Source organism: Lolium perenne, chromosome 3 (assembly GCF_019359855.2).
Source record: "Lolium perenne isolate Kyuss_39 chromosome 3, Kyuss_2.0, whole genome shotgun sequence".
Taxonomy (NCBI): domain Eukaryota; kingdom Viridiplantae; phylum Streptophyta; class Magnoliopsida; order Poales; family Poaceae; genus Lolium; species Lolium perenne.
The window spans coordinates 284,066,245-284,079,299 of NC_067246.2; the positions used below are offsets into that span (position 1 = coordinate 284,066,245).

General features: G+C 50.5%; 2 protein-coding genes across 2 annotated transcripts in view; one reads left to right on the forward strand and one right to left on the reverse strand.

Moving 5' to 3' along the window:
* LOC127344274 (F-box protein ETP1) overlaps nt 1-13,055 on the forward strand; it is a 64,634-nt gene that overhangs the window by 17,524 nt on the left and 34,055 nt on the right. The gene's annotated exons all lie outside the window — the stretch shown is intronic.
* Nucleotides 4,114-7,402, reverse strand: LOC127344279 (uncharacterized). Its single transcript, XM_051370517.2, has 4 exons — nt 6,983-7,402; nt 6,183-6,266; nt 5,870-6,022; nt 4,114-5,053 (listed from the first exon to the last, which is right to left on the reverse strand). Exons 1-4 carry the CDS (start codon nt 7,400-7,402, stop codon nt 4,964-4,966), a joined length of 747 nt encoding a protein of 248 aa, XP_051226477.2. The 3' UTR covers nt 4,114-4,963.

Below are 13,055 nucleotides of genomic sequence, written 5' to 3' on the forward strand. Positions count from 1 at the left end.
TGACACAAATATCAACTTGTGCATCCTACTTGGCCTCACTTACTCCATCCCTGGATGTTAATATTTGTTTCGACCAACAAAGTATGAGGCATATGATATCTAGTTGAGATACCACTTGGCTCTTTCTTTCATTTTAGTGCCGATGATTAGAATGTTTGGTCACCTATACGCCGCAATATACTTTGTAGACGGGCCCCCCTTTCCCTGGCCGCCGTTCCGTGAACGAGTCCTTGACGAGACAACAACGCCGACCTGCCTCTCCGCGCAAAGACACCACTTTTCTTCTCTCGCCGTCCAGTACGTGAACGAGTCCTTAATGCTAAGACGGTGCCAGCCTCCCTAGCATCATGCCGACCCCTGTTGCCGCGCTTCAGGCCGTGTCTCACGCGCCCTGCACTCTTCGCCTTTTTGCCCGGTGAACGAATAGACTAATCGTTGGAATAAGGAAGCCGATGACGGCCGATCGCAATTTAATCTTGCGACCGGCCGTCATCGGTTTCCTTATTCCAACGATCAGCCTATTGGTTCACCGAGCAAGAAGGCGAACGATGCGGGCGCGGGACACACGTTTGAAGCGCGGCGCTGCAACCCGGCATAATCTTTGAAGCGGCCGGCACGGTCTTTGCATCAAGGACTCGTTCACTGGACAGTGAGGGACTGCCGTGGTTATGCGCCGGAGATGCAGATCGGCGTTGTTGTGTCGTCAAGCACCCGTTCACGGAACGCCGGCCGGGGAAAGGGGGCCCTTCTGCAAAGTATACGGCGGTGTATACTGCAACTATGGTTTCTGACCATAGTATTTGTGTTGACCAACAATGTATGAGGCACTTATTCCATTTTGTCATTCCATTTGCTTTGAGATTTTCAAAATGCCGATGATTAAAATGTTTGGTCACCGTACACTCGGGGGTGGCGTAAGTGAGCCTGGTAAGATAGCACAAATATCAATCTCTTGTGCATCCTACCTGGCCTCACTTACACCATCCCTGAATGTTAATATTTGTGTTGACCAACAATGTATGAGGCATTTATTCCATTTCTCTTGTGCATCGGACTTGTTGGTCTCACTTTCTTCCATTTTCATCATAGTAGGAACTGGATGAAGACCCCGATGCAAGCGAGCCTGGTGGGTAGAGATGAGGGAGCAAAGGAGGAACCAGATGAAGACTACTTTGTATCTCGAAATTGTGAATTTTGTATGAATTAAGAGTTGTATACAAAACATTTGACACTTGCCACTATATATGTATCTCGATCGGGCTCTAAGTAATGTGATGATGATGTCTATGTTATATCTGTGTAATGTACATGATATTTATATTATATCTGAATGTTGCTGTATATAACCTGTATATTGCTGTCTATAAGCTGCTGTCTATAAACTGCATGTGTATAGCAGACAGCACAAAATCGTGTATAATACAAGCAAATTCTGTGGCGCACTGAAAACCAATTCTATGGCGCACGCTTTTCGGTGGCGCACCTAAGCACAAGTGCGCCACAGAAACCTTAATTCTGTGGCGCATGGGCCGGTGCGCCACAGAAACCTTATTTTGTGGCGAAGTTTCTGTGGCGCACCTCCCATGCGCCACAGAATCCATTTTTGGTGCGCCACTGATGAGGCTTTTCCTACTAGTGTGAGGAAGGTGGCTCCTGCGCGTTGTTGACGCAGTCGTCGCATTCGGAGTTGTTTGCACCCTGACGCCTTCTTCGCCTCAGTCTGATTGCGTGGGGTTGAGGGGTCTGGGTTTCTCCGAGCCAAAGCCTAACGACGCGTTGTCCGTGGATTCCGCTTTCCTCCTTGAGGGATCGCCGTGGAGCTCCCTGTTCCCCTCAACCTCGGGTCACCTCGTGCGGTGCAGGGGTGGACGATAGCGACATCCTCTCCCGAGGGCGTCATTTTTGGAGATCGTTATTCCCTTTGTGGTTCCCCGGGGATGGGCTTGCACAACATGGCGGTTCACAGTTGGCCGGCGATGCGAGAGTTCCGTGTGGTGGCTTGTGTGGCAACGATGACGTTGAAGAGCGATGGTTTGGTCACGGAAAGACCTTGTTAGTCGGCCCTGCTCCAGCATATCCGAGTTTTTTTCATGTTGGTCTTCCCTTGCTGTGGGCGGTGCCTCCTCTCCGGAACTTAGACCCCTGAACCCCACGCACTCGGGTGAAGTTCTTCTTTCGCGCGGTCTTGCGCATCTCCTCTCTGGAACTCGTCATCGGGGTCAGAGTTGCATGTCCCTTCACGAGGAACCACCTGTTTAGCATAGGTCGTCCTGAGCTTCACAGTGCCGATGGCAATGTCTTATTTGTTGGTCGTTTCTTCGGGGAAGTCCGAGTCGTTGTTGCAGAGTTATGACGATGACGCTAGTGGTTGTGTGTGCCCTCGCATCGGCCGTGCTCGACGATGGTCGACGAGGGCGTTTGTACCAGTTTTGACTGGTTTTCTATTAATAAACTGGCCACCTATTCTTCTCTATTAATGAAAATGACAAATCTTGCCTCGTTTAAAAAAAGTAGAAGGATGTCTTCTATTTTACCAAAGGCATTGAAATTATGATGCAGATATCACCATTAGAGGCTAGACTAGGCATGCTATTCCAAGTCTAATGGCTGAGTTTGATGTTTGTTTCCAACCAGCCAGGCATAGCGTAGCCTCAATGCGAATTAGGATTCAATAATCTCATTCGTCTCGTCAGATTTTGTGTGTGTCAGAATTCAGAACAAACCATACATTTTTAAACAAACACAAGAGCACGTTCAAAGAAACTCGTAACAAACCATACCGTACTTGTTCTTGTTCGTTCGACAAAACAAAGGAGAGAGTGACCTTTGCCTCTCGCGGAAAGAGAGAGAAACCCCAAATCCCCCTCCACTCCACTCCCCAATCCAATAGACCGGGGGGCGAAATGAGCCACCGCCGCCGCCGGCCCTCCTCGCCGCCGCAGTCTCGGCACATCCGCCGGAAGACGACGACCTCCTACACGAAATCTTGCTCCGCCTCCCGCCGCAGCCTCGCCCTACCTCCTGCGCGCGTCCACCGTCTCAAGCGGCCGGCGACGCCGCCACCGACCCCAAGTTCCTCCGCCGCTTCTGCGTCCACCACGGGAAGCCTCCCCTCCTCGGCGACTTCTCGTACGAGGTAGGATCATTCTCCTTCAGATCCACCCTCGACCCGCCCTACCGCATCCCTCCCCGCCGCCTCTCCCTGCGGTCGGACGGCAGCGAGGGATGGGCGTGCCTCGACTGCCGCCACGGACGCATACTCTTCGACGACTGTAGGCGGAGACGGCTCATCGTGTGGGACCCCATCACCGACGGCCGCTGCGTCCTAGCCTACCCGCAGCAGTTCCGCGACTCCGGGATTGTGCAAATCCACAGCGGGGCGGTGCTCTGCGCCGCCGGCGACCAGGGCCACGTGCATGGCGCCTGCCACTCGAGCCCTTTCAAACTGGTCGGGCTGAGCGCTTGCCACCACAATGATGTAGCCAGCATCTTCGGAAGTGTCTACTCTTCCGACACTGGCGTGTGGAGTGATCTCGTCTCAACAACGCTTCCACGGAAGGGCATAAATCTTTTGAGTCACAGCGCACTTGTTGGTAACACCCTTCACTGGCTGATCACCACAGATAGCATACTGGAGTTTGATTTGGTCGCACAGAGGTTAGCTGTGACCAAGAGGCCTCTTGGTGCTCCTCCTCGCCATGACAATGTTCAGATCACCCGGTCAGAGGATGGCGGTGTTGGCTTCGCTGCTTTGTCCGGCTCTTGCTCCGGCTGGGGCTGGGCCTGCGCCAGGGTGAGCGCTTTCTTGATGGAGACGGCGTGGGCCAGCCTGGTGTTGATCATCCAGCAGCCGCTTCCCCAACCAGGAAAAGAGGCGCACCCTCCGTGGGGTCAAGGCCGCGCGCATTGAATGCAGAATCGACAGCCTGGCTCGGTCATGCACGCATTGCTGCATGACGCACTCCCTCCGTCTTTTAATCAGCCAGCCTGGCCTCCTCGCGTGCGTGTTCTAAGCAAGCAAGCACCCCCCTATTATGTGGAGGGATCTTTTTTCCTCACTCTCTCTCTCTCTACTATTTCCTGCAGCTATTCATTCTTTGGCAAGACTAGATCGAAACTCACAAAAACAAACTGCACCCAAGAAATCGCCGCGGAGTCAACAAGAAATCGCAAAAGAAAGATGGATCGGTTACCTTAATTAATTACATGCAGCCGGATCATCCATCCTGTCCAAGACCAAGTGTCTGCATCACACGCCACACTGACTATGCTGAGACAACGTTCGCCTCGCCTGGAGTGGAGAGGCACATGCATTTTCTCTCGCTCGCCTTTTTTCTTTTGCTCCACACTAAATATATACCCGTCCGTTCCTTTTCTCCTTCCTTCCAAAATATTGTATATATTATGTGATCGATCAATTGTGAATGAACAAGATCTGCGTGTCATCTCACGGATTCAAAACCAAACCGAGCCACGAGCGCCCAATGAGGTGCTGCAATGACAGACTCATTCATGCATTTGGTCAGCGCACAAAGCCAAACTGGTAGATTCCGCTGCTCAGCACTAGCCATTTCTTCATGCTTGTTTACCTTCCTTAATTACTACTAGTCGTCTCTCCCTGACTCTCCCTCCCTCCCTAATAAAATCATGAGCCAAATCAAATCAACCAACCGGCCGGGGCACACACAAAGCTGCATAATCAAATGTCAATTGTGAGGAAACACCTTTTTCGATAAGGAGTGAGGAAACACCTGCCTCCCGTGCCACCCGGGCGAGTGGCTCCGGAGGAACCCAAACCCAAAATAGCAAGCGCCGCTCGATCTCTCTCTACCGGCGGCCGCGCCCAACCGTTGAAGGCGGCGAGTGGATGGAGGCGCACCCCGACGGCCCCCCTTCGTGCGGAGGCGAGACATCACCGGTGCCACGAGTGCGGGGAAGCAGTCGGCAGCGTCTTGATGCATTGCTACACGGCCTTCTTCATGCAATACAGACCATATGCCCATGTTTTGAAAAGGAAATCACACATCTCAACCAGCAGCATATTCAAGTGTTCCTGCATACGAAAATAAGTCAGGTGTAGGCATGAACAAAGATGCTCATCTATGAGAGAAGCATTTCCACAAACACCGGGTGTGTAGTTTGTTCTACTCAACAAAACAAAACAAACCAGTGAGTGGATGGGGGCAGAGGTTGCAACATGGAAGCTTAAGAAGAGCATACATGTCTATGAGGCAAATTTCCAAATGGTCTTCTTAGCCACAAATACACGTTGCAACAGCAAAAAAAAAAAAAAAAAAAACTGGAGCTACATTTGGCATACATGATTGTAATTCACGGGTGGTGACAATAATCAAATGAGCTTGTTCACTTGAGTTAATGCAATATGTACAATATGACTAATACAAGGATGTTTGAGAACATGATACTCAGAACAAAAGGAAGGACCGAAGCAGCCAAAGGCGAGATGGTGGACCATGTAGATGCAATCCATCAGTTCGCTGCATTATGTCAGGACTCGGAAACATTATACATTGCATTTCTGAAAACACTCGGCTTGATGTGGCACTAAATGATTACATCACAAATAAAAATATGAAGGGCAGAGCTCACAGGGCATTTAGATGAGGAGCAACACGAAGGTCATACCAGCACTAGTGCTCTACGCATATGCAAACTAAAGAAAACAGGTGCAAAATCTGGACAAGGGCTCTCTTCTCTTGTGCAAAGTACACCCAAACGTGCCTCAAGACACAAGATATTCCTAGGCAAATTTCTGAACCAGTGACAGAATTTCACAAGAACATAATGCATACAGATGAGCGTGTGTAGTAACCATACAACATACCAAACCACCAGTGTTGGAGATTACCTTGACGTCGTACTTGATGGTGTTGCTGTCCATCATGTACACCCAGTGGCCACTGCTCAAAGAAGTCCTGGGCATCCATGGTCGAGCAACCGGGCAGATGGTGCCCACCGCTGGACAGATGGTGCCCATCAGGTACCAGGCACGAAAACCTTCCTGCCATTGAAGCCAAATCTAAATCCGTCACTTTGATATCATCTCAGTATGTACAAACATAGGAGGAAATCGATAATTCCAAGATGGAACGGCAGCAAATGATAATTGCAAGATGGAATGGCAGCAATCGGTTCCAGCTTGACCAGAGAAAAAAAATGACCTTTGGGTGCAGACACACCCACAGTCTCCTGAACGTTGGCAACCTCCACCAGAGGGGTGGGCGCCCGGCGGTACTTTTGTCAACCTGGTGTGCACAGAACAAGCAATTATAAACTTAGTGATAGTCTAAATTTTATAAACTTGACAACTTAGCTTCTTAGTGCACAATATCCAATACAAAAAGCTACTCGTGAGGCATGCAGCAAGGACAACAAAATATTCAACATAAACTCATTCTGAAAATGTGCTAAGATAAGATGTAGCCGAGGCTCACTACCACCATGTTAATCATTGAGTTGGTTTCTTACTTGTATACGGAATAAGATCGTGTCATCACAGAATCCCAAACTTTAAACAATTGTAACAGATTCAGAGTAACAGCCCAACCTTACCTATCTGCAGAGTTTGCTCAATTTTAGGGGATCACAAGAAGCTTATTCAGTTACGAAAACACACATGGGAAAAGAAATACTACAACTTTGCTTGTACATCAAAGCATTCCACCAAATCCTTTTTGGACCAATTGTCAGCACAATAACCGTACAACCATATGGTTATACAAGAGCAGATTTGCCTACATTAACTAGCCCATTAAGAGATGATAAGCCTTTAACTGAATTTTGCGTGAAATTGGACACCATTTGGAGATTTGCCTACATATGCTAGTTGGATTAAGTGGTACTTGCGTGTCCACTGTCCTCGCAGCATCCTCTGCTCCCTTTCTCTGAATTTTGAGGAGCAAAGTTGGCCACATGGGCGGAGTAGAGCACAATCTTGAGAATCAGGTGGAAGGGGCTATACCTGAACGATGGCGATGCTGGGAGACTGACAGCCCGAAGGATCATTGCTGACGATTTGGTGCCGCACAAAGTCCTGGACGCCGTCGACTTGTGTCCTGCTCAACCACCGGCGGAAGGAGGCGTTCCTCGACAGGGGAGGAGGGTATGGGGCCTTGGGTTGCGGCGCCCTCGTCGATCTGCTGGCCACCGTCTTGCCTGCACCGCGGGGGACCTTCTCCCGCCGGCCGCGGCCGTCGCCCGCGCTGCTCGTCCACAGCAGCCACCAGGACGACGGGTGCAGCTCCGCCGCTCCCCTGCCATGGTCTCGCTCGCCCCCTGCCTGCGCTCGCTCGCCACTGGGACGAGCACAACCGTGGCGGCCGGCCGGCGCATATCCACCCACGCGCGCGTCCCGCGTGTGTGAGGTGCTCCCGGTCGCCATAAGGAGGGAAGCCGAGAAAAGGCACGGGGGTGCGTCACTGCCGGCGGCGGTAGGCACCCACCTCTAGCCGCTCCAAACTACGGCCTTTTCTTGCTCCGGACGGCGGCGGCGGCGGCGAGGACCAGCGGCTCGGGTTTGCGGATGCGCTGGGAATCGGGTGGCAGTGGGGACGAAGATTAGGTGGGTTAGAGCGCCGGTGAGCAGCGACCGGCGGCAATGATCGGGAAGAAATGGGATCGAAGAGAGATTCGGTGGCTGGGACTTGGGAATCGGAGGAGACGGTGAGTTAATTGTCTAGAAATCTGTAGAGATTGGGTGTGGGTGGGGTGGCGATGTGCGTGCGTTAATTATGTGTTCGAGAAGCGAGCTGAGCTAAGTTAATTGTGAGCTAGTTAATTATGTGCAGGATTTACACGGTTCACGCCTATAACTTCGTCTCCCGCCCAATTTCGGGTTCGCTCACTCCGCTTAAAATCAAAATCATTTGGACCCTAAAACTAGGACGGGTTATGTTACGTAAGAAGGAGATATTTTCTAACCGAGATTTTGAGGGGATCCGGTGTTTGTTAGGCCGGCTCTTCCCATCTCCGCACCGCACCGCTGAGCGGATATCAAAAAAGATCCAGAGCCAGGATGAGGAGGGAAGCTCAAATCGAGCTTCGCTGCTCATCCGAGATGAGCTAATCCCGCAAAGAACTGTAGCAGCGGCACGCACCCCCAAGATCCCCACCCCGCACGTCATCCCCCCCTCACGCGGCCCGCGCGTCTCTCCTCCTCCTCACTCTCTTATCATGCAACCATCGCCGCCACTGGCGCTGTCGTGGCCGCCAGCCTCCTCCTCTCCTGTCGGTCGAGCTGGGACCGCGTCGCCGCCTCCCTCCCGTCATTCTCTCCCGTCGGCGAAGCAGAGCAGGACCAAGGGCCGCCAACCGCCGCCAGGACGAGCTTCTCTGGCTGCGCATGGTGGACATCAGGAAGGCCGACGTCCGCCCACCACTCCTCCGTCCGGCTCCACCAGCCGCTCCTCCTCCGTCCGGTGGAAGCAGCTCTCCCGACGGTGGCTTGTGCGTGCTCGACCGGCGGCCAACTGCTGCACGAGATCAACCAACCAAGGACTTGATTGCTTTTTTATTTTTTTAGTGAAGAACCCGATTGCTTTTCATTGTTCTGCTTAAGGACCTTTGTGTAAAGAACTGGACCAACACGTCTCACCCTATACAACTTTTACCAAACAACATCTGAACTCAGCATCTCTCAACTGATACAGGCTACCAAACAAACAACAAAATCTCAGTTGAGAATATATGAGATCACCATGTATGAGGGGATATAGCTTTTCTGAGTAGCCCCGGACTGTCAAACACACCCTTAGTTTATCGTGGACGTGCATGCATACTTGCCAACTTGTCAAATTTTGTACTTCCATGTTGCTAGGTCAAATGTTACATAAGTAGATATCCAGAGGAGGAAACAATTTCGTCATGCCCGCTCGGGCGAGCGGCGAGGCGAACCCTAGCCACGCTCCCGCAAGCCGCCTCCCTACCCCTCCCCTCCTCGCCGCCGCCAGAAGGCGCCACCGGGCAAAGCCCCGGGGGCGTCGGCGGCGGGGCCTCCTCCCCCTCTTGCTTTACAGTGGTGGCACGGACCGGCGCGGTTGGCAGGGGCGGCGTTTCTGCGCAGCAGGCGATGGCGCTCGACCATGGCGCGAGGTTTTCGTGGCTCCGACGGGGTGGCGGGGTGGCGGCGCGGCTGACCTCTTCCTGGCGCGCCCCGACGCCGGCGTGTCTGTGGCCATGGGTGGTGGCGGCAGGCCTAGATCTAGGCCGGCGGGCCTAGGTCTGGGCTGTTTCTAGGCAGTCTCGGGCTGGGATGGCCCGAGGTGTCTGGTCTCTGAGCAGAAGGGTGTTGCCTTTTGCCCCCGAGGGCAGAGGATTGAACTAGTTGAGGCCGTCACCGACGTCAGGCCGGGATGGCGATGCTCGGGCATCCTATGCTATCGATCTTGGTAGGGACCAAGATGCCCCTCTCTGGTATGCTCGGGGGACGGTGTGTCTCGGTTTCTGTTCCTGTAGGATTGGTGTGGCAACATTGGGTTTTTTGGCCTACAAGGACGCTTGCGTGCTCGATGGTATGTTTGCGAAAGCAAAGCAAGATGTATGCCATTGCCGGCGACGACGACGACGTCTATGGACGCCGTTCACCTCCTATGGGCCAGTGGCCATTTAGAGTGTTTGTTTTGAAAATAGTGCCCCTTTAGAGTTGGGTACTAAGTTTTCCTCTTTACACCAATATTATACTAGATTTTTTAAATATGTTTTTCTTTATTTTCACAAATATTACACGTTCTTGAATCTTTAAAAAATATTACAATCTTTAAAAAATATTACACCGTCGAGGTGGCCTAACCCTAATAGTTCCTTTCGAGCTAGACAAACCCGACCGGTCTAGATTTCGTTGGCCTCTCTATGCGACTAAGCACACTGTTGGCCACCTTTCGGGTTACTCTACCCCAACAAGTCACCTTTCGGGTTCCTCTACCCGACCAGTCACCTTTCAGGATTACCTAACCTGAGGGTGTAATATTTTTGAAAAAATGAAAAACTTGAAATATTTGTGGAACTAAAGACAAAATAACAACAATAAATGCGATTAGGACCACATCAGAAAGTGGACCCCATGTCGTCTGCCCTTAGCTTTCCTTAGGAAGTGGTTATTCCACGTGACATTGCTCTTTGTTTGTGTTAGGATAGGTAACATGACCATGATGGATAACCTAAAGGATCCCAAGTTCTTACAAGAGTTGGATCATTGGCTTCAAAGTGAGAATTTTGTACTATTTATCCAAAATATTTAAGCGGTGTACGTACATAGTCCCTTTTACGAGCAAGTGCCACTTCAAAATCGTCATTTCATGTGACTTTCCTCTTTTTTCTTAAAAGATTCATGGTCTAGGTTTTATGTATTGTTATACTTGTCTATGTAAGAGAGACTAGAGTCTCAATCTAGGGGTCTAGGTTAGGGATCTAAGATATGGGTTTAGGTTGAGGGCTTAGGTTTAGTGTTTTCGAAGGATATGCGAGTTCGATGTAGTTCATGGTCTAGGGTTATGGTATATGGTATTTGTCATAGTATAGGGATTAGGGTCTAGATCTATGGTTTATCTAGGGATTACACCCATTCCCCATCCGTCCTCAAATAAGTAGATATTTAGCCTCAAAATTTTGTCTACAAAAAAGTTTACTTCCCGATGCAACTTAAAAAGCAAGAAAAATTGCCTCTCTGTAATCACACAGAAATTAAGCCTAATAATATTCAGCACATGTTATCCTCATTTTCTACATGTTGTTAGCTCATTGGAGATGAAAGAATTAAAGTGGAGAGAGATGTTGGTTTGCATCTTTTCGATGCAATTTTTAATTCACTACATATTTTTTCATGGAATACCCACATGTTCATTTATTCAAGTACATAGGGTATCTTTTATCACTAACCTTAGGTGTAAACATTAAATTTAAAGTCTAGACCATGAACCATAACCCTAGCTACACCCTATTCGCCCTAAACCAAGACTAGAGCTCTAGATCGAGGGTCTAGATCCTAGCTAGTGGTGTGATAATAACAACACAAAAAGAATGAGCAGGAGAAAGGTTTTAGAGATAAGATTGAGAAAGATTGGTGGAGAAAAGGGCAGGGATGGAGGGGATAAAAAGGGTTAGAAGGGGGGAGAGAGAGATACGCAAAGAAAGAACGGGACCCAAACAAAACTTATTTCATTGGGCACAAAGAGCGCATGCGTATTTCAAAATGAATTTTGATAAAACAATTGAGCAACAAAATCTTGATTGTATTATACATAATTAATATCGTTGGATTTGTATCGAAAACACTTTATAATGATGCTAATTTTATATCAAGATCTTTATATATTTGAGATAGTTCTTTGTTAAAGAAAAACACGAAAACAAGGATGCCTTATTCATTAAATGGAAGAAGCAGGTGACAGTCAAAAGCAACGTGCACGATGGTAAAATGAATGCAAAGAAGTTAAGGTTGTGGTAGAAAAAATAACTCTTTGTCGGCTATTTGAAGATGTCAGAAAACATGAACCAAAATATGAACAGTGAAATGGTATGTCAGGAAAACATACACCATTGGTTTATTGTTCCACCGTTGGTATGATTCGGCTCCATCACGTGGAGTATGTTTGGTGCATGCATGGTAGGATGCATCGTGCCATGAACTCAAGAACTACATATATACATACGGCCTGGAAGCTGAACTATGCATATGTTGAATAGAACATACTACGAGTAGTAAGAGCATCTCCACCGGAGCTCCTAATAACTCCCAATAGCTATATTGGAATTCTCCTCACAAAGCGTCGGCATGCATTGGAGCCACGTAAAAGCGCCGGCGTGCCCAAAAGAATCCCTATGCGAAGGGCTTCGATCGGGGTCGTCAGCACCTCTTCAACAAGAACTCCACAACTCCACGTTGGATTCCTGGAGATTTTTAAAAATTGGCCCACCTAGTAGTGAAATAAACTCCCACTTTCCTCTCTCCTCCCCACCCACTGTCCTTCTCTCTCCACTGCTCTCCTCTGCCGGTTCTTCTCCCATAATTTCCGGCGCCTCGCCGCCTCTCCTCTACCATCATTGACGGTAGTCCCCGGCGCAGCGTCCACCGCCCCCGCCCTTTTCCGCTGTTGAGGAGGGTCACCGCGTGCAAATCCAAGCCGGAAGCATAGCCCGCGACCTCCGGCGGACGGGGCGCCGTGCTCGCCTTGCTCGCCGTCGTGCTCGGCGCATCCAGCGTGCGTGGAGTCCGTGCTCGCATTGCTCGAGCCGGAGGCCAGAGGATGACGGGGACGAAGCGCGCTGCAGCGATGGGGACGATGGCGCCCAACACCAAGTTCGGGCTCGGGTACTACGCCCTGCAGGAGGAGCCGCAGAGACGTCGAACGCGGCCGAGCACATATATCTCGGCGCGCGTGGACATCCACGATGCGCCGCAGCGTCTGGAGGTCATCGTCGCACTTCGCCAGCCCGCCCAGCAGCCTGCGCTGCTTCTCGGAGGCCATCTCCGGCGGGGGAGAGGAGGGGCGCGTCAGGAGCTGACTCGGCCGCGGCATCGATGAGCGAGAGGAGGCGGCGCGGACTCCTCCAGGCCAATGAGGCACGCGTCGATGGCGGGTGGCGGCGACCTGGGGCTATCGCAAGAGAGGATGCGGAGGAGGCCGACCATGCACCTCATGCTCTGACGGGGCCCGGTGGCGAACGCGGAGGAGGAGGAGGACCGCCATTCATGGACTCCGTTGGCTGCATCGGCACAGATGGCTCTTTTTTATTTTTATTTTTTATGTTTGAGGCTTTACCTATGGAGCTATCGGTGTGTGAACACATGAAAATTCTCGACACTTATCTGGGAAGCACCGGTTGAAATGCTCTAAGTAGTGAGTTACAATCGAGATGCACAATAAACGAAGAACGAAAAGTAAAACATTGCAGGGGACACGAGATTTTAACGTGGAAAACCCTTGCAACACACAAGGGAAAAACCACGGGCGCCAGCCAGCAAAACTTCACTATTTCGGTGGTGTTTACAAACGCCGTGGGTGTACAATGATGCGACGAAACCTAGCGGCGGCTTACAT

Bases quoted from the DNA above. Each gene is read 5' to 3' on its own strand.
- LOC127344279 (XM_051370517.2), bottom strand. From the start codon at position 7,402: ATGGCGACCGGGAGCACCTCACACACGCGGGACGCGCGCGTGGGTGGA. The intron at 6,267-6,982 runs GTATAGCCCCTT...TGTGCACACCAG, and splicing joins CCAGCATCGCCATCGTTCAG to GTTGACAAAAGTACCGCCGG. The intron at 6,023-6,182 runs GTCATTTTTTTT...CTTCAATGGCAG, and splicing joins GGGTGTGTCTGCACCCAAAG to GAAGGTTTTCGTGCCTGGTA.